This window comes from Pyxicephalus adspersus, chromosome 1 (assembly GCF_032062135.1).
Source record: "Pyxicephalus adspersus chromosome 1, UCB_Pads_2.0, whole genome shotgun sequence".
In the NCBI taxonomy this organism is placed as follows: domain Eukaryota; kingdom Metazoa; phylum Chordata; class Amphibia; order Anura; family Pyxicephalidae; genus Pyxicephalus; species Pyxicephalus adspersus.
The window spans coordinates 30,454,314-30,478,239 of NC_092858.1; the positions used below are offsets into that span (position 1 = coordinate 30,454,314).

At 36.4% G+C, this 23,926-nt stretch overlaps 1 protein-coding gene across 1 annotated transcript in view; it reads right to left on the reverse strand.

Moving 5' to 3' along the window:
• Positions 1–14,027: 14,027 nt before the first annotated feature.
• Positions 14,028–23,926, reverse strand: part of ZMYM2 (zinc finger MYM-type containing 2) — a 48,166-nt gene continuing 38,267 nt past the window's right edge. Inside the window, exons 14-22 of the mRNA XM_072404122.1 lie at positions 23,608–23,925; positions 23,417–23,524; positions 22,662–22,756; positions 22,154–22,292; positions 21,908–22,053; positions 20,150–20,264; positions 18,844–19,095; positions 18,637–18,757; positions 14,028–17,719 (exon numbers count right to left, since the gene is read on the reverse strand). Of these exons, the coding sequence (XP_072260223.1) occupies positions 17,527–17,719; positions 18,637–18,757; positions 18,844–19,095; positions 20,150–20,264; positions 21,908–22,053; positions 22,154–22,292; positions 22,662–22,756; positions 23,417–23,524; positions 23,608–23,925 (1,487 nt within the window). The 3' untranslated portion in view covers positions 14,028–17,526. The remainder of the gene's footprint in view (positions 17,720–18,636; positions 18,758–18,843; positions 19,096–20,149; positions 20,265–21,907; positions 22,054–22,153; positions 22,293–22,661; positions 22,757–23,416; positions 23,525–23,607; position 23,926) is intronic.

Consider the following 23,926-nt stretch of genomic DNA (forward strand, 5'->3'; position numbering starts at 1 on the left):
GAAGGTTTTATCATGAAAAAGGAAAGCTGATACAAGTATAAAGTGCTGTCATGGATTTACTTTAAATATAAATGCTTTTTATATTTGTTACTATGTTATAAATCATTAACTAGAAAATACACTGCATATAGCATTCTAAAGGAATCATTCCAGGTATCCCTTTAAATGCTACCCAAAAATCTTTACTGTTAAATAAACACAGGGCCGGGGAGATGCCAGGGGTTAGGTAACCAATGTGTCTTAAAACACATGGAACCACAACTTTTTTACCAACTAGGACAAATGCTCTTTACAGGTTTTTTAAATTTTCTGATATTTAAAGGAAGATTGCAATGCATGAAAGGGGTGTTCTATATTTTTAAGCCAACCTCTCTGTTTTTTGTCAGTAATGTGGTGACCTGCAAATATTTTTTGATTACCTGTTTTTTTAAGATGTGTCCCTATGCATTCCCACTTCTAGCTCCTTGCTAAATTTACCATACTGTAAGCACTATCACAAAATTGTGTATTGCTTCAAGCATGCTAGAGGCACCTGCCAGCATAGAATGCAGAAAAGCATGGAACTACTAATTCCAAACCCATCTGACATTTGTACTATCTATGGTAATTTTCCAACCTTATCAATCAACGTTCTTTCGATTCTACACAAGTGAATAAATGCAAAATCTTTATGGTTATTTTAGTGTAATGATTAAATGGACTGCTCAATCAAATGGGAAAACCAACATTTAAACAATCAGATTGTAGTTATTGGGAACATATTAACATGGGGAGTAACTGATCATAGAATAAAGCTGTGTACACATGTGAATTTTTTGTCATCGGTAATGATTTTTTGTGTGACAGGGACAGATGAACGAATGAGCTCTGTACACACAGTTCTATTCTATATTTTAAAAAAGGGGAGGGGAGCGAACGAGCAAGTGGCACCCCCACTGTGCTATTTTCCATTGACTTGTACAGTGGTCATTCTGTGTCAGTAGTTCATGCATCACTTAGGCCAGATCCTTAAACAGCATCAGGCGACTGTTGTACACGTCAGATTCTGGCCCTGGATGAACCTATTTTTATTGGGTGAGAATCATCTCACGTGTGCACATAACCTAAAGCAGTGATATTGTGCTGCTGGACTCCCTAAAAAATATAAAACACAGACCACCAGACCACCACCACTGGAGCATCACTTTTTGAAGTTTCAGAAAACCAGTAAATAAATGTTCCTAGATTGTAAGCTCTTCGGGGCAGGGTCCTTTACTCCTCCTGTGTCACTGTCTGTAACTGTCAGTCATTTGCAACACATATTTAATGTACAGCGCTGCATAATATGTTGGCGCTATATAAATCCTGTTTATTATTATTATTATTATTATTATTAATAATAATAATAATATTAATATTATTAATAATATTGTTCTGAAAGTCTGCTTTTAGAATGATATCCCTTCAAAGTTTGTCACCATAAAAAAATCAGCACTGATGTTTTAGGATTTCCGCTAGATATTAAGTAGGATTTAGAACTCATTTTAATGGCAAAGGATATTTAAATTTTAAACACTTGTATTAAAATAAGCTAAAAATAATTTAGATTTCTACTGCTAAAACTGGTCCTAGTTTTTTTTTACTTTTTTTTTTTTACATTGATCACTGTGTAGTCTCTTAAACAAAACATTTAAAAATGCAGCTGTCATCCATTCTGCTCCTCCTGTAGCTGTACACTTTGTTGTTTTATAATAAACGGTGACATTAGTTCATATCATGTGATTAGAGAGGATTCATCTCACATTAGAGCCCATAATCGCAGCCTATAGTCTCATTTTCACGTTTCTCACTGGCATATCCTACTTGACCCTGCTTACTGCAGCACTTTCATTATTCTGCCTAAAAGGACAAGGGATTGAACAGAAACAAAAAAATGCAGGGGTGAAAATTTTCTTTCACACTCGCAGCTATGTGTTGGGTACTGTTATAGCTCCAGAATACAAAAAGTCTGGAGTCTGGCCAGCACTCCTGTGCCCATAGAAGTCTGCACCTTTCAAAATATACCCGTGCGCTGTATAAAACATATATAATAAGGTGGAACAGATGTTATCATTGCAAGAATAAATAAAAAAAAGATGCCATGAAAAAGATTTTTCAAAGCAGTTTTTTAATTTTAAAGTTTGATCAACCTGGATCTAAACCCAGATAAGAAAATGTAATACATTGTAGCTTACCAGTCCTGAATTAAGCCGCGTGCAATTCTTGTCGTTGGAAAGGATCTTTCACGATCCTTTCCAACGATAAGAACCACACGATGCATGAACGAGTGGTGTACATACAGCACCGCTATGCTCTATGGAGAGGGGAGGGGGAGAGCGACGGAGCGGCACCCTGCTGCGCGCTCTCCCCTTCCCTTGCATTAGGATCGCCCGTCGTTCATCGCCCGTGGAACCGCCAGGACGGATCCACGGACAATGAACGACGTGGGCTGTACACACGCCAGATTCTCGCCCGATATAGGCCCTAAGCTGGTTATCGTGCAAGAAAAATTTGACATGTGTACGTAGTTTAAGGTCTATGTTGTGACTGCTTTAAAAAAAAAAGAAAAAAAAAAAAAGATTTTTGTGGCTCTATTTTGTGAACGCTAGAAATCTCCACAATGCTTATTCCTATACATATAAATAAACTCTTGTTTTAAAGTAAAAGTTTTGCTTTAGCATGTTTTGTACCTTAAAGCAACCCTGTCAAGTAAAAAAAAAATACAGGTTTTTGCAATAGATGACCTTTTATGCTTACTTCTTCAGAGCCGAGTGTCCGAGTGTCAATTTTTCACAATGTTGTTGTGTTAATGCCACTGACAGACTGCATCATAAATAATAATTGTTTACCCATAGTTCCTCTTTAATTTCACTTCAGCTAATATGCTGTTGATTGTAATTGAGAACAATTTCCACCCATACCCTGGTGAATAAATGGCTACCACATATGTTAAAAAATATATGCAAATATTCATTTGATTTATGTTTGAAATACAGGGGCTTAATCATAGACAATACCCCTAGCAACCTCTCTCCGTGACACCTAGCAATGTTAGTTAGGATAATAATATAAGTGAGCCTAACACAAAATATGTCTAAATCAAGGATAGCCAGCAGGAGAGCAGCTAACATTGTACACTAAAATGAATTTGTGCTATGGAGAGCAATAATGCAGAGAAATAGGTTTTAAACTTTCCCCAGTTAGCAAATTAATAGTGCACCAGAATTTTGTATCATCAACTAATCTTAATGGGATCCTTAATTATGGTTTATATTTTAAGCCCTTCCATCATTTTACCACCCCAAGCAGCAACTACTGCACATGTGGTTTAAGCTACGTACACACTTCCAATTATTATCGTCGGAAAACGAACGACGAACGTTCCTGCACGATATATATGAACGATCGTATAGCACCGATCCTGCACATAGAGTTAACGACACGATCGTTCGTAGATATTGTACACACAATAGATACGATCGTTTAAGCGATAGAGGAACTATGTGCACGACAGGAAAGTGAACGGACGTTCGTTCATCACGCATGCTCAGACCATGGACGATCAACGAACGACCGTACACACGAACGATGTTCAACGATCGTCGCCCAATCCGATCCGCCGGTCCGGTCGTTCGTTTCCAACAATTTTCCTCGTTCGTCGGCGTCGTTGGTTACTTTTTTACTAACGATTTTTTGCCCAATCGATCGTTCGTCGTTCGATTGGAACAATAAAAATTGGAAGTGTGTACGCACCTTTAGTAGTCAGTAAATAAAGAAAATGTTATTGACATCTTGATACATTATCTTTAACTCCCTTATCCTACAGTATCTTAACTAATAATTGTATGTAGCTGTCTGAAACAAAATCGTACCAGCACTAATCCTTTTATACACCACAGCCAGACCTCATGAGAATAATTTATCCGAGCGCTAGGGATGCACTGACTCAGCCGTCCCCCATTAAATTTGTATAGTATTATCTCAAAAAACATATTCTTGATCTCAATGGTCCCCTGGGGAAGCCAAAAGGCGAAACGCGTCGGGCAATGTGAGATAACTCTTAATATATGAGTATTATTGTACAAAAAAGAATCAATGCAAATATAGACTTTTTATCGTCATTTTTTATTCACAAATTTTTTGAATTTGAATTGAATTCAATTGAATTGATTAGTTGGTCTCTGTCAGGACCATAATGAAATTGCTCACAAATTAAACACATATATACAAAATATTTGCCCCTTAAAAGCCTGTGTGTACCTATCTCTTCTTGCCTATAATAAAATAAAAAAACATATTATTTTAATCTTAAAGTATTACATTAGCCTTATTCTGTGTTACGGATAAGATAATATATTACAAAAGCCTTATTCTATGTACAGTTACTCTATAAAATTAACACAGATGTTCTAAAAATGTTTTTTTTCCACAATTCAAATTCTCAAATATTCTATTACTTTTTTGGCTAAGAAGGTAATTGGCACAGTGGATGTCAAGTGCAATTCCAAGAATGCTGGATTTTTACAAACAATGGTGACAAGTGAATAAAATCTCTAATGTCCGTGCAAAGATTATAGTATACAGGGTTAATATCAAACTACAAGCATGGGTGACCAAACCCTCTGAAGACGAGGAATCTACTCATGGATAAGGATGGTTCACATTAGCAGTAAAAGCAGTGGTGATAATTGTTTCTGGGTGCCTACTGGCAAATGCCAGGTGCCTGAGAGAAGTAGTAAGTGGTAAAGAATCAGGCTTTTTGAAACATACACATACATGTTTTTGTTTGTGGTTGCACAGAGTAGCAAAGCAGTGCATTTTTCCCCCACTTCTTATCCTCAAGAACACCTGAAAAATCTTTAAAAACAACTTGCAAATGCTTGGAAACATTAGGCCTGGCAAATGATGCAGATGGGAAACGCATTGGTGTTATTACGAACCAAGCATTAGCAGGCACTAATCAATGAAGGCTGGGCGTGTTTTACTGAGACTGGGGCATTTATAACTACCAATATTCACGGAACCTGGACATTTTTTACTCCCACAGTCCACTGATGTCAAGGCATGGTTTCGGGACAGAGAACTGGGGACAGAGAACTATGCTCCCACTGACACACATTTTGACAAATATCTGTTTACCTGTCTGGTAGAAAAACACAAAGGATCAGAGTATCCTTAACACTATTATACTAGATGGTCTGCTGTATTTCATCCAAGAGACTTTTGAGAATTTGATTCTTGTTCAGGGCCCTAATTTATCTAAAACTGGCCGTGCCAGTATATGTGAGTTTCAGTAGCTGTAATGATTATTTTACATGACATAAAAGAAAGAATGGCCTGTACAAATATGGACCAGAGGAACTCCAGAACTCTCATGGTCTGGAAAATGGAATGCATAAAGGATTACATTTTTGTCCTTTATTTATGTAGCAGCTCTCCCAGAGAAAAGACAAACCCAGTGCACGTGCGGACTGTCATGTGTCTTGGTGAATATTGCTGTGTCATCGTGAAATTAGGTTTTACAAGGGAAGCCAGTCATGAAATGTGTGCCACTCTTAAACTCATTATGTAATATATGTTAAAGGCTAAAACATATTTATAGCACCATGATGACATTTTTAAGGGAGGTATCATTACATAATGTCTGGACAGTATAGGTTGTCAACATTTTACATATTGATCTACAGTTACTAAGAGATCAACATCGTTTCTGTTTAAATGTAGAAAACAGTTCAGGTAAAAAGTCCACATAAAACCTTTAAAAGAGGTGCTTGCATTATGGTACAGATTTTTATAATGTGCACTGTGGGAGCTTAAAAACCAGGGGTGACCTGGTATGCTTATCATAGCCTAGGTGAGAGAGGAGAAAGAGTGATCATTTACTATAGAGAGGGGGAGGGCCACATAAATGTATATAATAATTGCCTACTCAAATTAGTTTTAAAACTGTTGTGTATTCCTCTTAAAACTTTAATGAATTTAATGTTTTGCATACCATTTGCACCTGACTTTGCACCAAAACTAAACTTTACTATTAAAAAAAATTGCATGCAGGAAGGTTGTTTATTGCAGAAGGGGAATCATACACCGAGTTGCACACATGTACACGGATGAAAAGATTGTGAACAGGAATGTTGTAAGTTTATTTTATTGCATCACCTCGGCCTACTGCAATAATACACCTGTCTGTTCACACTTTTGTCTAATTGTAGTTCTGCATTAAAGTCGACCTAAACTGAGAGTTTCTGTAAGCTGCCATTACTGACCTGGATCTAAAAAATGTTGCTTGTCTGGTAGGGTTCTCATCTTAAGCTGCGTACACACTTCCAATTTTTATCGTTGGAAATTAACGACGAACGAACGACGAACGATCGGGCAAAAATCGTTTGTAAAAAAAGTAACCAACGACGCCGACGAACGAGGATTGTCGTTGGAAATGAACGACCGGACCGGCGGATCGGATTGGACGACGATCGTTGACCATCTATCGTGTGTACGGTCGTTCATTGATCGTCCATGGTCTGAGCATGCGCGGTGAACGAACGTTCGCTCACTTCCTGTGGTGCACGTCACTTCCTGTATCGTTCAAACGATCGCATCTATCGTGTGTACAATATCTGCGAACGATCGTGTCGTTATCTGTATGTACAGGATCGGTGCTTTACGAACGTTCGCAGATATCGTGCAGGATCGTTCGTCGTTCGTTTACCAACGATAATATTTGGAAGTGTGGACGTAGCTTTAGGCTTTCAATACTTTTTATTTTTTTAATACATTGCAAGCATAGAATGAGGAAACTTTAAAATTTCACAAGTAAAGACAAGCATTTTTAAAGAAAGAAGTATCAGAAAATGATCTTGTGTATGTGATGATCCTGGCCTAAATGTGAACCATGAAGACTGGAATTGCACACCCTGCCCTTGTGGATGTAAGATTGCTGAAAGAGGCATGCACTTGAGGACAAACCAGAATATGTTTTATATTTCAAATTTGAATGACAGATTTGCACATCTTGGCATTCTATAAATCACCTGGAATGGTTTTCCAATAGACTTGAGGAGTCTCCAGAGTTGCTGAGCATTTGCTGGCTGCTTAGTTTTTGCTTTGCATTCCAACTTGTCCAAAACCATCTCAACTGGGTCTAGGCCAGGTCATCTAATTCACCACTCCAATACTTGCTGGTCAGAAAAACCCTCACATAACCTGAAGATGTATTTGAGGTCACTATCCTGTTAAAAAACAAAAAACTAATGATGGTCCCACCAGGCACAAACCAGATGTGGTGACATGTTGCTGCAGAATGCTGTGGTAACCATGCTGGTCAAACGTACCTTCAATTTTGAATCCATTTCCCACTGGGTCACCAGCAAAGCATCCACACATGTAGAAACTATCTGCCCAACTTTTCTGTCTCACACATGGCGAGGAGAGTAATCTCAAATTTGAACTCATCAGACCAAAGTACAGATTTTCAAATGGTTTAAAGTCAATTTCATGCCTTTCTTGGCCCAAAGGATTCTCTTTTTCTTTCTCAGCAGTGGTTTGCAGCACTCTGACAACAAAGGCCTGATTTATACAGTATTTTCTTAACAGTTGATGTTGAGATGTGTCTGCTACTTGAATTCTGTGAATCCTTATGGGGGCTCTAAACTGAGGTTGCTGAGGCTTGTAATTCTGGTGAATTTATCCTATACAGCAAAGGTAACTCTTGGTCTTTCTGCACAAGACCCAGTTTCATCATTTTTGAATCTGGGTCTTATGAAGAGCACCAAGGAAAGATCAAAATTTATGAAATATCATTTGATGGTTTTCCAGACTGCACTTACAGACAAATTCAAAATTTGTAAATGTTTTCAGATTGACTGACCTTCATGTCGTAAAATAAGGATGGACTATAATTTGCTTTGGTTAGTGGAGTTGTTTGTACTTATGGAATATGGAATAGAACTGTTTTCAAATATAGCTATTCACTGCATAGAACTATGTACCAATCATACTTCAGCAACACACAAGTAATGGTCTCAAACACAATAAAAGGCAATACATTTGGAAATTAACTCTTGGTAAAGCACATCTGTTAACAGAAAAAAATTGCAGGTGACCACTTCATGAAGCTGACTGCCAGAAGCATGCAAAACTGTCATTAAATCAACAGGTGACTACACTGAGGAATCTAAAAAGAATATTTTGAAGAATATAAAAATTGTTTTGCCTAACTTTTTTTTTTGGTGTAAAACATATTTCCATGTGTGTTCTTTCAGTTTTAATGGTTTAAATGCGTTAAAAGTTTAAATGCGTAAAAAAACTTGTTGTTAATAATACAAAAGAAAGTTTCTTGGTTCATTATATAGTTATCATGTAAACCTGCTTTTACCAGTGTTCCTGACTTTTCACAGTGTTAACAAAAATGTGGTTACATCAACCTTCCATTGTATATAGTGTCAAATACAGGGCTGTAGCCATTGTTAATGTATTGACTGGGGCCAGAGTCACATGACTGTCTCAGACACATAAAACAATAGAACACAGGCAGCGAGCACCTATTATATTTGCAAAGAAAATATTTTAATCTCTTATTGTGTTAAGTAATTAACACAGGTTTACATATTTTATTGTGTCTCAAAAACATAAATTAATCAGATCACACCTAATTATTTTTTGGGGGAAAAGATTAACTTCTAAATCGAATTATATGAACCATGAATTTTGTAATTATTTTATTTGATCTTAATTACCTCATTATTTTTACGTCACTGATCTTTGTGTTAATCATTTGACCTTCAAAGTTCATCCTTCTGGCTAGACCTATACCACTGTTTACTGCTTAGTAAAGATGAAGCTTGGTTGCAAATTTTTTACTTTGCACATAACTGGGTATTCACAAAGTGAAACTAAAGTTACCCTTTCCAAATTTACAACAGCCATTTTTTTTGCAGAAACTGTAAAGAATTTGAGAGACAACATATTCTGCCTGTCCAAAATAAAAAGTCCCCAAGCCTATAGGGCAGGGTATGATCTGGGGTTGCTTCAGTTTGTCAGGTCTAGGTTCAGCAATGTTATATGCCAAAAAGGTAAGGTCAGCTGAGTCCAAACCATAACCCCATTGAAAATCTTCGGGATGTGCTGGAGAATACTTCATGCAGCAGTTTGACACCATCTTCAAAACAAGATATTTGAATAAATAATGCAACTCTGAATGAAAATAAATGTTTGTGCATCGCATAAGAAAATGTGTGTAGTGATCAAAAAAAGAAAAACAAAAATCAAAGGATTCTACTCACCCTAAATTTCCTAAGGGCCCACCCACTGATGTACACAGGACATCTCTAACCTTCAACATTTTAACAGCAACAGGAAAATATGACCCTGGCAATCAAAAAAATCCAAATCCTCACAAAAAATTCAGAAAAAAAACCCAATAGAGAACTCCGACTCCCAACATGCTACAGTTTTGTAGCAAAGCCACAACATAAATATGATTGGTGTTCCTTGACAGGAATGGTTCCATCCTAATCTTTGAGATAAACCCAAATGATGGTTTGCGCATGCTACCTAGAGATGGTGAAACAAATATCCGGTGCACCCTTATGAGGTCCATCTGAGAAAAATAAAACTAGTCTTACTAAAGAAATAAATGGCTGACAAAGCATTAAACCAAACCACCTTGCTTTAATGGCATCTGAGAAGCAGGATATATAAACCTCAGAATACTATGATGTAGGGGTGCCAAATGTTGGTCAAGACCCAGCTGAAGTAAAGATAACTAATTCCACAGAGAATCCTAGGATGAATGCTTTGAAAGTCACACTTAGTGCAGTATGACTTTCAATTCTGATAGATCTTAAGAAATAGTTTAAGGAGAGACCTAGCTTTTTGCATCATAGTATTCTGAGGGTTATAGATCCTGCCTCTCAGATGCCATTAATACAAGATGGTAAATTAGTACCTAGAAGCATTGGGGCAGGAGTGTACCATGGAGCTTTCATTAGGACCCCTACCACATCCATTTGGCCAATACAAAGCAGAGCATTACCATCATTCTCACAATCCTACAAAAGAGGAAGAATTTTCAGGTGAGGGAAGGCATTGATAAGGGCAAATAATCAAATCGAACATTCATGGTTTCTGCTAAAGGATCCCTGTACTTGCAGATAATCCTATTCAGTATACTGTTAAATATGGAGACCATGAGGTGCAAATACAGCATCCCTTGCCTGCAACACCAGTCCAGTAATACCTCTGTCGAGGTAATGCCAATTGTAAAAAACTTCCTGTCTACATTTGGAATAAATATTCATGGATAAGGAATAAGCATGAAGTACCAAGACAGTATCTATTCAACTTCTCTTGCTTCTAAATAGCAGCCTGTTACATGCTGGCAGTGCCTGCCTTGGACATCCAGAAGTATGTTTGTTTCCTAGCCATTAAATCTTTGATTTGTTTCCAGGCTAGGAACAAAATTTTTTTTTTTTTTTTAAAGGTACCATTTGCTTCCTTTTTTAACCTTCCTGGTGGTCTGAATAATAAGCATTTTAAATGGCAGAGCAGTTCATTTAAAAATACTTATTTTAAATTTTCCGCCTCCCAGCCACACAGCTCGCTTGGCCTGTCTGGCATCTGCATCCCCAATGTTCACACGCCAGGGACACAAATGCTGGGCGGGCATCGCCAGGCTACACAGATGCTAGGCACCGCTGTATGACGCCACGGGCATGTGGGGACCAGGTGAGTTTGAAAACTCCCTTGCAATTCCACCCTGAGTTTGGCTCAGGGTTATTACCTTTGGTACTGAAAATTAACCCTGAGCCACACTCAGGAATACCGCTAGGGAGGTAAGGGGCATAAAGAGAGGAGACATGGTTGGAACAATCAGATGTGACTAGGTAAAGAAGCTTGCCAAGTTTTTTCGGTAAGTTGCCCTAAGTGAGTGCTATTTAAAAGTACAATGAAAATTGCCTTGCAAGAAGCAATGACCATCTTCATACAGCAGTACAATTGCTGAAGAAGGTGTTAAAACACCATTCTTACCACTCATGTTAGTAGAGATGAAATAGGCTGTATGGTGCATGCATACATAAAGAAATTTTAAAAAAAAGCGTATAAGATAAAGGATTTATGTACAGAGAGACTTGCTGGCAGCAGCAATAAATAGAGCATTTGTGCAGTGAACCAATACAGAGTAATCTGATCCAGTTCTGCTTTCATCTAAGCATGCATTCCATTGTGACAAAAAATGCAAATGACATAGTTGGCAAAGTCAAAAAACTTAACCCAATATATGCAATGAAGCAGAACTGTGTTGCAACACTGCACTTCACCTCTAATGTGACTAGGCCCCGGATTTGATTTAGATCCTGGTCTTAGCAACTATTGAGTAGTGATGGCAAGAAAATGCTGCCTGCGGTGTTCCAATGCCTAATTTGAAATCTGGAACACAGCAGGATGTCCTCTAGTAGGCCACATCCTAAGCACTAGAGGTCTATATGATCAAATGCACCATGCTTCCATGATACAAACATGAGATAATCATTAGCTGCAGCTTCTATAAGTACCATCTATAGTCCATATAGGGAAATAAAGCGCAAACAAAACAGATAATTGAATGGATCAGGAACTTTGCACCACCTTGAAAAATATGAATTTGAGGCTTTGGCTGAGTTTTCATAAGTTTTATAGAAGGCTTTCGGCATAATAATAAATATAGGCCGGATATACCATAAGTTTTAATGCATACCTGGCCATTTAGAAAACAATTCAAAATTTGTGTTGGTTCTCATTAAAAGCAACAATCAATATTCAGACTGCAGATAACACTGCATCACAAAAAAAAAAAATTATTATCTTCTACTTGGTCTAATCCATGTGTCCTATAAATCAAGTGCTATGAATCCAAATCTGAAGTCCGATTCTGCCTAGGACGCCACAATCTTAAGTCAATTACGTGTATAGACGCGATAAGCTACATTCTCTCATTCCGCAGGTACTGCATGTAATCTCTATACATAATTTAACTTTTGCTTAATAGTTCCATGACAACACAAAAACATAGTTTTATGTTGCAACAACATATACAATTACACATAATTCACCTGAGTTCTTGTTCAACACACATGTACACTTCAGAAGTGTTTCAGGCACTTGTGTTTGCATTTGTGGCTCTCCACTGTCTCCCATTGTAGAAACCATTAGTAGTCACCCAATATGTTGGGGTTGCACCGGCCTTGATATCTTGTTTCCATAACAGAAATGTCCTGGTGGAACCGCTCCCCTTGTTCATCACTCACATCACCCAAATTTTGTGGGAAGAAGCCCAGATGGGAATGTAAGAAATTAATTTTAAATGACATTCGGCAGCCAAGTTGATGGTATGCTGTTCACAAGTTCAGCATGGTTTTGAGCTCGCTGGTTTCCCAGAAAATTTTGTGCAACTGACAAAAAGGAATGCCAAGCAGCAAGTTCAAGTGGGTTGAGCTTGTCTCCTAATGTGGCATCACACATCAAAGTGCAGATTTGGGGACCAACAAAAATGCCTGCTTTCAGTTTAGCATCTGGTATAACTTTTCCAAACTTGTCTTCAGATACTGAGAACCCATACCATCATGATCCATTGTAATGAAAAAGTTTTTCATTAATCTCAGTTTAATATGAAGTGGCAGAACGTAAATTTGTGGATCAATGAGTGATTTATGCTTCACGTTACTGTACTGGCCAACAATGTGTTCAGGTCTGGGTGGCCATTCTTTCACTTTGTAATGGTTGTTGTCATCACGACTGTTCCACAGGCACAGAAAGCACATATTTTTTATATATCCCAATTGCAAGCCAAGGAGGAGTGCCACCACCTTCAGGTCACCACAAACGTTCCACTTGTGTTCTGAATAGTTAATCAATTTCAAAATGACCTCAATGGATTTGTATGTCTCCTTCATTCCCTCGGCATGAGCAAGAGGAACAGAAGGTTTTTTTGTTACCTTTATGCAGCTTTACAGCTTTCAAATTTGCTTTGCTCGAGTCTATGAACAATCTCCACTGCTCTGGTATGTATTCGAAACCTAACTCCATTATCAGACCACTCATGTCGGTACAGAAACAAATGTTGTTTTACAGCTTGTAATAGCCTGCGAACATTCTGTGACGATCACAAAAGTGTGAAGTTGTCGTTCCATTTTGTAGCAAATTCCACTCATTTATTCTGGAGGCTAACAGTTCAGACTTCTCTTTTGACAGACAGGTCTCTTACTAGATCATCTAAATCGGATTGGCTAATAAAATGTGGCTTACCCTCTTCAAATTGGGGTTCATAACATTCATTAACCGCTGCTGGAACATGCATGCTAGCAGTGGTAGTGGTAGCTGCAGCTGTTATAATACTACCATGTAAAAATTCATTACCCAATTACTGACCATTTGAACAGCTATAGCATGCCTATAACTTAAAATCTGTACGTAATAGGCAAATTCTGATTTCAGATTTGGAATCAGCACACTTGGTCATGTAAATCACATGTGGTATTGCCAGTAACAAAATTGTTGTTGTGCAGTGTTATCATACAAGCTTGTTAAATTGTTACTCCCATCAGCAGGGTCTCTTAGTCACAACCATCATGGTGCAGTTCTGCAATCACTAATATATGTACTCAGCCCTTCACACAACTGCCCTATTGAAAAACAGTTGGTGCCATAATTTTTTATTTTCCACGTTTGAGAGACTTCCCGGCTACTGGAACAGAATATATTCAGGAATATTTCATCTTGAATAAGTGACTTATTTGGAACATTGTAACACCCCCCTATAGTGGTAGAAACTGTAAATTTTGGGACCTGGCCTCACTAAAGAAAATGAACATGAGGACAGCTGGTGAGTGCAAATCTATCCAATAATGTAAATATTCTTACAGGGATTCTAGCCCTTGTCCAGTGTTCCAATTAAAGCATCAGTAGTATATTCATATGAAGTTAGCCAAGAATGATGAACAGTTAGAAGTCAACAAAAATTATAGCTCCCAGTATTTACATTTAAGCATAACTTTATTGCTTTTGCATAGTCTTAATCATCAAGTTTTAAAATGATTGAAGAAAAAGCACGAACATGTCACAATGGAAAAATGCATGTAGATCAGATACGTAATCTGTACTATTACATAACCACCAAAATATCCACCTGGTCCCCAACACCAAAAAATGGTCATAAACCACAAAAGTGCTATGCAATGAAAAGTGGAAAGGCAACCATTACCAATTTGTTTTCCCCACAATACACATACCTAGGATTCCCAATAAAGCCCAAAATATATGGGTGTTTATTCCGATAACTGCATTGAGGAACTGTGGATCATTAAGCGTTTAAAAAACAAAAAACATTTTCAGTAAATCCAAGTTAACCCTCTGCTCACTTCCAAGTACTGGATGCAAAAAAATCTGTACTAAGCAGCCAACATTTGTTTGCAGCCTGAAAAAGACAGAAAATGATTTGTGAATCTTGAACAGAGTGCATGAAGCATGCCTCCTTTTAGGCAACAGCAGCACTTACTTTTCTCATAATTTGCTGTCAAAAATGTTATGTGGATAAAATGACAATAAATTTACCTTTGATAAGTCAGATCAACACAAAGAAGAGGAAGAAAGGAGGAAGTACTACATTTGCTTATTATAACCTAACCATCATCTTTCAAAGCAGTTAATTAGGAGGTTGGATTACACAAAAGCATTCCTACGAATACATGATTTGCAGTATGAACTTAAGTAAGCATTTTTATGCGCATGTCTTTTCTTTCCTCTCTCCACTTATATATAGTTAGACATAATGGTTTATGACCTTATCACATCATTACCTGTCCTATTTTTACCGAAACAAGGTCAGAAGGATGGGGGGGGTGTTTGCAGCACTGCTAACTTTCTTAAGCAGCAGTTCCTTTTACTCTGTCTTACCTTTTCCTTAAAACTTTTCACAGCCAAGTCAGTAAACCTAATACCAATTCACAAAACCAGGTAAGTTATTTTACATGCGTTCATTATTTTATCACATAATACTTGAATTAAAATGATCAATTTACAAAAATAAATATTGCATTGGAATTACATCTTTTTTTTCCACAAGAAAAGAATGTTGAACTATTGAAAGCTCACAAATTATTTAATCTCCACCAAAAGTGCGTCAATTTTTTGTTCTGATCGGACACCTCCTGGTCACTTCAGCCGTATTACAGGAGCAAGAACCCAGAAATTACCTTTATGAAATGACCTGCAAGCAAAAAACAACAAAAAAAAAAAAATACCATAATACAAAGTACTGGAGGTAAATGCAGCAAATACATGCAATAAAAATGGTGAACTGAAAAAAAGAATGATCAAATAATGCATGTTATTGAAAATACTGCATGCATTAGGATTTAGTAAATTTATGCCAATCTATACAAAAAATGGCCACGTTGATAAACACTTTTTTGTCGTTTAACAACAAAAGTTTAACAGAGAAAACTTTTTACTGTAATCTTTGCTCTTGGGGCAAATTTACAATCATTTCCTGTCCCCAAGACACAAAAGGATAAGAGATCAAATTGCCTTCAACAGCTTTCAACAAAACAAGTTTCTTTACTGGAAGACTTCCCCACTACTTCTGTTGTGGTGACAGCTTAAACTTGAAGACAAATGGAGAGATTCATTCATACCAAGAGAAATACAGCAAAAAAAGGGAAAAAAAATCTCCCCTATTTAATACAATAAAAAAAGCTTATACATAGAATACTTTTAAAGAATGCAAAAGGCAACGACACAGTAGAATTTCCCTACTTAACTGTAAAAACCGTTATTGACGTTCCAATGTGATGTATAAATTAAGCACTGTTAGAGGACCTTTACAAATATATCATGCTGCTATTGCTGCCTCACCTCCTTACCCCTTACATGACTATTTTGGTGTTTTAATTTTAACAAGTATGTTATGTGTTCGGACCCAAATTATACATGCCACTGTCCCAGGTCAGTGCCCTCGCTATCAAAGAAAGGTTAAAATGAACCTAAACTGAGAGAATATTTTAGTTGACATTCTGAACTCATTCCAAACAATACTATTGCCTGGGTTTGGTTTCAGTAGTTTCACACTCCTGAAACAAGAATGCAGAAGTGTGACAAGTAGTGCTACAATTACCTCAACAACTGAGCTGCATACTCATATTCAGAAGGTACTAAAGGCAGAGGATAAGGATCAACAATAAGGCAAGCAGGAGGTCAACAAGGCAAGAGTCATAAATAACAGCTAATGCAATCCCCTCAGTGTACATCCTGTTTAAAGTCCTTTAAGAGGATTTTGGCCCACATCAATGAGTTTTGTATTGACAATTGACATGCTTCTAAAGAATATTTAAAATTGAGTGCATTTGACCAGGTCCAAGTTGATTTGCATTCCAATAGGTCTGTATGCAAAGAAGCAATTTTGATGCAAACAAAATGCCCAACACAGACCCCAAGGATATAAGCCTCATTAAGCTGCCTCAACCATCCCTCAAAATTAAATTCACAGCTTTAAAAACAGATATTTAAGGTAAAATACAATAAAAAAATATAAATATTTTACATATGATGCTCATACCAACCAGGACTGGAAAAGTAAGATTTGCAAGATGACACTTTAATTAATTAAAACATATTTCCTCCAAATTAATTAAAAAAAACATGTTAGAAGAAAAATACCAAAATAAATCAATAGCTTATATGTGTTTCAACAAAAGTTGTATCTTTACATTTTAGGATAATCAGACAAGTTGAGAAGATTTATTTGTTGGGTGGAAGCATAAGAATCACAAAAGAAAATACATGAAAATGTTTTAATCAGAATGGGAAAGATGAGACTTGAGGGAAGAAAAACAAAAAAAAAAACAAAAAAAAACCCCAAAAAAGGAAAAAATAAAAAATAATTATTTCACGTTACAGTACACAAATATTGACAGCATTTTCAATAGTTTCATTTTTGGTACAGGTGTGGATTTTTGTTTTCTACATAAGCCAATAGGGTTTTTCCTCCAAACTAAAAATAAAACAGATTCCCTATTAGTTTACATCAGAATTTAAAAATCAAAGTGGTGTTATCTTATTACTGCAATGCATACAGTTATTGAATTTAGGAACCTGGGTAAAACTTTTTTTTTTTTACAGAAAGCTCAACAGCAGATTTGTGCAATATGGAGATAAAGCAAGTATACATGGCACATTCTCAATCAGATCTGGTCATGTAAAAAGATACAAACATCCCTAAGTTCAAATAAATAATAAAAAACGAGCTGTGTGTGTGTGTTATGTCTCCTAAAATTCACTACAAGGAAAATGCAAATGTCACACAGATATTTACAATATAATACCCAAATCGGGTACACTGCTACAAAACTCATAAAATACATGGGGAGTAAACATGAAATGTTTTTACTCTTAGTTCTCAGTAATTATTTTCTAGCAGCTTGGCTATCTAATGCTGTTTATTTCCTTTCTTGTGACTGCTTAGGTGACTTGAAATTTTCAGTCTGTTTCGTCATCCAGTTCATAACTGTTCTTGCCATAAATATCCTTGACTAGTAAAACCCGTATAAGCATGTTTTCCAAAATGTTTTGATCCAGGGAAGAGGATGTGAACCACAGGAGGGATCCGGAAGTAGAGGAGCTTTCTGGATTCAAGTAAAATAAATCCATTCTCTGATCAATATTGGAGGGGCTAAAACAGAAAAAGAAAATGTCAAAATATTGTTACGTTACATTTTGGACTAGCCTACAAGTCCTTACGTAAAATGCAATGAAATGGGCTTTCATGTACTTCCAGAATATTTTGCATTTGAATTGCTGAAGGATTTGTGTTAAGCTAATTTTGCCTTCACATAGCTTGTATGGGAAAGAAAAACAGCTAAAATGTAAACATCGTTGTGCCACTGAGAATCTGTTGCTCTAGAATGATAATAAACCTGCTTTTTGAAAATAGTAGTATTACAGAAATATTACTGAACTAGTTTTCTATCATAGTTACTATACTACAGTTCTTTAAACTATATTTATCAAGCCCTAAAGCTATTGCAAGCTGTTTCACAGAAACTCTGAGCTGTCCAGAATTTGCACTGAGATTAATGCATTAAGGCACTTAAGACACACTGCCCAAATTTTGAGCAAACCTTCTCATAGTTCTCATCCCTGAAGCAATGACAACAGCAGGAAAAGAACCTCAATTTTCTATGAAATGTAAGGCACAATCTACACTGAATACTCCCAGTTGTAACTTTGGACAAGAGACACATTTATCCCTTTACAACCAACCAAACTTTTTAAGGTTTAGCACCACCTTCCCTTCAATATTTTCAGCAGAATTTAGTGCTGGGTGAACTGCAACACAATAAAAATCATGCTATACTTTTAATCCTAAAGTCAATTTTGAGAGTTTTAATTTAATTTTCTATTGTGTCTTCAAAGTAAGAAGTGAAGGAAAATTTCTCCTCTGAGACACAGGCTAAAGTACATCTAGTGATATGGTTTTTAACCCTTTCTTAATCTAACTACTACTAAAAAACGTTTTTGTTTTTTCAATCAATTTAGGAATACTCAACACATATATAAAATACACTTGTACATTAGCAAACACAGTACCTTTTAGAAAGATAGTATTCAAACATTTTCACAGGACAACGAGTGGGGTCAGATGTGTTTTCAACCTGTTCAAATACTGGTTCTTCGTCCTCGTATTTCCTTTTCCCAGAGTTGGGTGCATCTTTAAAAGACGATAGATTGATTTTAATGCAATCTTTACTATAAAGTGATATATACGTCAAAGATTTAACATCACAAACCACACACCTTCACTGTCTCTTTCAGTTAATGAAGACATCTGGTACTGAAGGCAAGCTTTTCTTTCATGTGTTATGGGATTTCCTTTCCACTGTTTTAGGATTGTACCAAATGAAAGTCTTAAGTGCTGATTCAAGGTCCGCAGTTTAAAATACTTAGTATTAAAGTAGCATAGGGTAAATAGAAGAGTCATTGCAGAATGAGATCCAAGCTGGTTTGTTTGCCACAAATAGTCTTCTTCAACTCTGGAGAACATAGAGTCTTAAAGAAAAAAACATTAGGAATTGAAATGAGAGTCAATTACATATGACACACACTTTATAGAAACTCTTTGAAGACTATATAGCTTAGCTAATTTAGCTATCAGAAGTAACCTCGCGAAGGACGGATACTTTTTTTCAGCACAATATATAGAAACTTTGTTTTCATAGTTAAATTTACAATTCAAAAGTGTCTCAAAAATTGTGTTTATTTTATAAGTTTGGTGTAAAAATGTTTCTCCAGAGGTCTTTTCTAATCTCCATGACTAATCTTGTGTGTGAAGTTAACCAGAGGAGAAGGACCCCATTAGGGCTTTATTATTTTACAACTGAGACAGTGTTGCATGCATACTACAGGAAGAGACAAACTCAAGAGATTTCTGGCAAGAGTGACAGGCATTTTTTGTAGTTACAGAAAAGATGTAACAAAACATTGAATATATATTATTCAATAATATGCTTGCTACAGAAATATTGTTAGTCATTCATAAAGAGACTTAATCTGCCTATTATCTCTGAGAATGCTCTGTTCTCCTTTTTATGTTTGTGTTATATATATATACACACACACACATATATATATATATATATATATATATATATATATATTTCCTCAAATTGAGCATAATTGTTAGTACATTCTAAAGAATGATGCATAGAAGGTAAGCATAATTGTCTGTGCCTTCAAAGTAAAGTAGGCAAAAAAATGATTATGAGCATGACTGAGCTCTGCAGAAACTGAGTGGTCAACTGATCTTGGTGGGAAGATATCAAACACCATACTCTTTCCCCAGGCTGATCACAACTTCAGTGCAAAAACATGCATAATAGGCTAATACAAACAAGCACGTATATGTGGCAATTTTTCTAAAGAATGAATACATAGCAGTCACATCTAGCACCTATCACTTTTGCTCTGCTATGCTGCTGTCAACTAAGTGATATTTATACAGGAGTACCACCCACAAAAATGCCAGTGTAGGAGCAATATTCCTTGCCCTTATATAGAGGGTCAATGTAAAAGCAAGGCAGTATTTGTAGATGCCAACACGTACCATTAGGAAGAATACTTGGCTTCCAGCTTCTAAGAATACCATTCAATTCTTCTCCAAACTTCTGATACTCTGGACTGCTAAATATGTTATCTGTTCTCTTGCTGCCAAACAGGAACTATGAAAACAAACAATAATTGGGCATTCTATTAAACCACAAAACAATTTAAAACAAAAAGTGTTTTTGTGACAGATACAAAAAATACATGCTGAAAGATTAAAATGATAGCTGACCAACTTTTGGAAATACTACTTCACTGGAAATCTTTAGGTAGTTTCATCAACTGACCTGATAAAGTATTGAGGTCCCATTTATACCTGATGCAATGGGATGCACTGGGCAAGGAAGGTTTAGTTCAACACCAACACGCTTCTGACATACTTTTTTTAATGTAGAACTAAACTTGTATGACTCGCCTATCCATGTTCCATTGCAGGGAGCTGCCATCTTACTTCTCTTATCCTACCCAGAGGTGATCTTCAGCCATCTTGATTAGCCTGGCCAGGATGACTTGGGTAATTTGACAAGCATTCATACCCGGCACATGAAAGGAAAGCCGAGATTTCTGGGTTTACCTGGAAGCCAAAGCTGACGCTGCACATGAGCAAACTCAACTTTGTCAAAAGAAACCTAGAATGATCAAGCAAGTAAGACACATTACTGCAAGGGACATTGCATGTCCTTTTATGCAATAATGGTCTGCCTGATCAAGTATTTGTAAAAGTGGAACTTTTGATCCACTTTATGTACAACATGTGCAAACATTGCGGTGCATTGAAATCTAATAGAATATAAGGGTCCCAGTTCCTTCTTCACCTTTAAAAAATAAAGTTAGAAAAATATAAAGAAAAAAATTGCCTACTTCTAGATTACTGTAATGTCCTGTATACATAATCATGCCAGAACGACCTTCTAGTTGGATTTGCATGCACAGAACATACCGGTGATGTCATCCAGAACCTAGAACCCGGCAAGTAATGTATACATTCTTTAGTAACAATTTTTTTTAAGCGAGTTAGAATCTGGCAGGAAAAAAGTGCCATTTTTTTTGTAACACATTGCAGGACTCGAATTTGGAATGTAAGCATGTTTAAAGCATTTTAGCAAGCTATAGACAAAGCTCCTAGAGTAAATCTTCTGATATAATAATCACATTCTTACTACTTAGATGACATTTGCACTTTACATCTTACACTTTTAGGCTTTTTGAATATTGCTCAGTTATGCTAAAGTAGTCTATTTCAGGGAACCTGGCTGCATTTTAACTACTGTAAAGGAACCTTTTATACCAGGTTTCCATTAACAAAAGAAAAAATGATTTCTTAGGGTGTTGAAGAGATCATGTCCCCCCACTTTGCTCTACTTTTTTTTCTCCAGTCACTTTGATTAAAGAAAACAAAAAAACTTCTGTGCACAGCTCCTACACACATACAGGTGCACATTATCAGCAAATCTTGAGCTAGAATGCTTATGCACAGGAGTTATCTCATTCTTTCCAAATCAAGATGGCCAAGGACCAACCTGGAAACAGACCTAGTAAAGATGCTGGTGCAGCCTAGTAAACAAAAGCATGCAAATTTACCTCCACATCAATGTAAAATGGACCTCAGCAGGTATGGGCTACACCCATATTTCTTTTAGATTCTATAGGGAATCCTTTTAAGCAATATACATTAAAAACAGCAGAGATATATAATCCCATGTCAAATTTTCATTAGTTTCACAAAGCAAGTTAAAAATTTCTGAATTATGGCACTAACCTCCTGAATCCCCAAACACAAATAATAGATGCTGTCTGGTGAATAGCAATCCCCGTTCGGCCTTCGCACCTCCTTTACAAACCGCGACAGTCCACAACTGAGCTCGCTTGCTGTATGTTCCAGAAGATTCTCTTTTAACCTCACTGCTAAAAACAAAATGATTAGTTCTACCACCAGCTTGAAGCAAGAACAGGTCTCAATAATTCTTTAAGAAGAAAATTACTACAGGACAGAAGCTAAACCTACTTTCACCAAGCTCTTCTTGAGAAGTCGTTTTAACCCATTGCTTCCAGGCATTCACACCATAGGAAGGTTTAAGAGGAAACGCACACTCGGAGCATTCAGCAAGAGAGCCATCAACCAGAACTGCTTTCCTCTTCGGTCCCTTGAATCCGGAGCAAATATGAGTCACAATACAAACACAACAAATTATATGTGTACATTTCATGCAACTCTAAAATTTAATTTCCTGAGAAACAGGAAATTGTATTGAAGTGCAATAGCTAATTACAGCAAACTACACTAAAACTAGTACTTTACTTTGCCCAGACTGTGCAGCTGGTCCAAGAAGCAAGGCAAAGCAATTATTTGGAATAAGACAAGTGTGCAAATAAAGAACTGAAGTAAATGAAGATTAAGGAATGGTTTGTACGGACAATCCACACATTAGGATGCTAAATCAGATATAAAAAAAAAACCCTTCGGTACCTAGTTTTAAACACACATAGAAAAAAATCTATACAGAGATAGATACCTTTTTAAGTGGCATGGGTTTAGGTTGCGCTTCATACTCCTCCCTAAACACAGGAGGCAAAACAAACTCATCTTCTGTATCAAACTCTTCAGCAGCTGTAAATAAATTATTGGTGAATTAAAACTTTTTGAATTTAAACTATACAGACGGACATTTAGGAGCAGGTGGGATTTATATTTCATTCACTTAAAACTAATATATATATATATATATATATATATATATATATATATATATATATATATATATATGGTTACTGTTTTTTTACAATATATACTGCAATGCTTAACCAATTTATGTTCAACACATTTTGCTAACACATGATCAGAATTTCAGGTTGTGCAAATTTAACAGTATGACAGTTCACTTTTTTCAACTTGACTAACATTTTATTTTTAATTCAAAATATTCCTCTTGATGTTACCAAATATTCAATATTGTAGAATAACCCCAATGAGGAAACCATCAAGCTTCCGTCCACTAAAAATCCATCCAGATCTTGATATAAATAGCTAGAATACAACCTCAAATTCAAGAATTGGGCAGTCTTAAAGTGGATCTTGAACTAATACCATTCTAAATACAGGTGGAATGGTTAGCTATAGTTATATAGTTTTGTATTGCTGTGAATCCCATTGGAGAGGAACTTCCAGAGATAATGGTCAACAGGTCACAAAACAATAAAGATAAACAGCACTGCTCATTGTACAGGTTTTAATGGACATTAAAGAATAAGTTTCAACTCTTAAACTCACCCCTTGTAAAATCTCTTTCAATGTCTAGTTCTGGCTTATATGGCACATCTGGTAAGCTTTCTGGGCTGTCAGCACTGAAGCTTTTAGATTCATCTGCTTGTATTTCATCTAAACACAAAAGCAGCTGTTAGAGATGTAAAATTACTATCTCCTAAAGACCCTGGAGATTAATAAGGTTTATTACTACATACCAGTAATATCACACAATGTGTTTTCTTCAGTTATAGGATCTTCTATATCCAGAACTATTATAGGATGTAATGGGCTTTCACTTGACAGATCATCATCTGTTATATCTTCTTCTCCTTTTAGATCATTTTCATCTACTTTCATATAATCATCTTCCTTTACTGCTTTTAGATGATCTTCTCTCTCTACTATATCTTGCAGATGCTCTTCTCCCTCTACTAAATCCTGCAGATGATCCTCTCCCTCTACTAAATCTTGCAGATGATCCTCTCCCTCTACTAAATCTTGCAGATGATCCTCTCCCTCTACTAAATCTTGCAG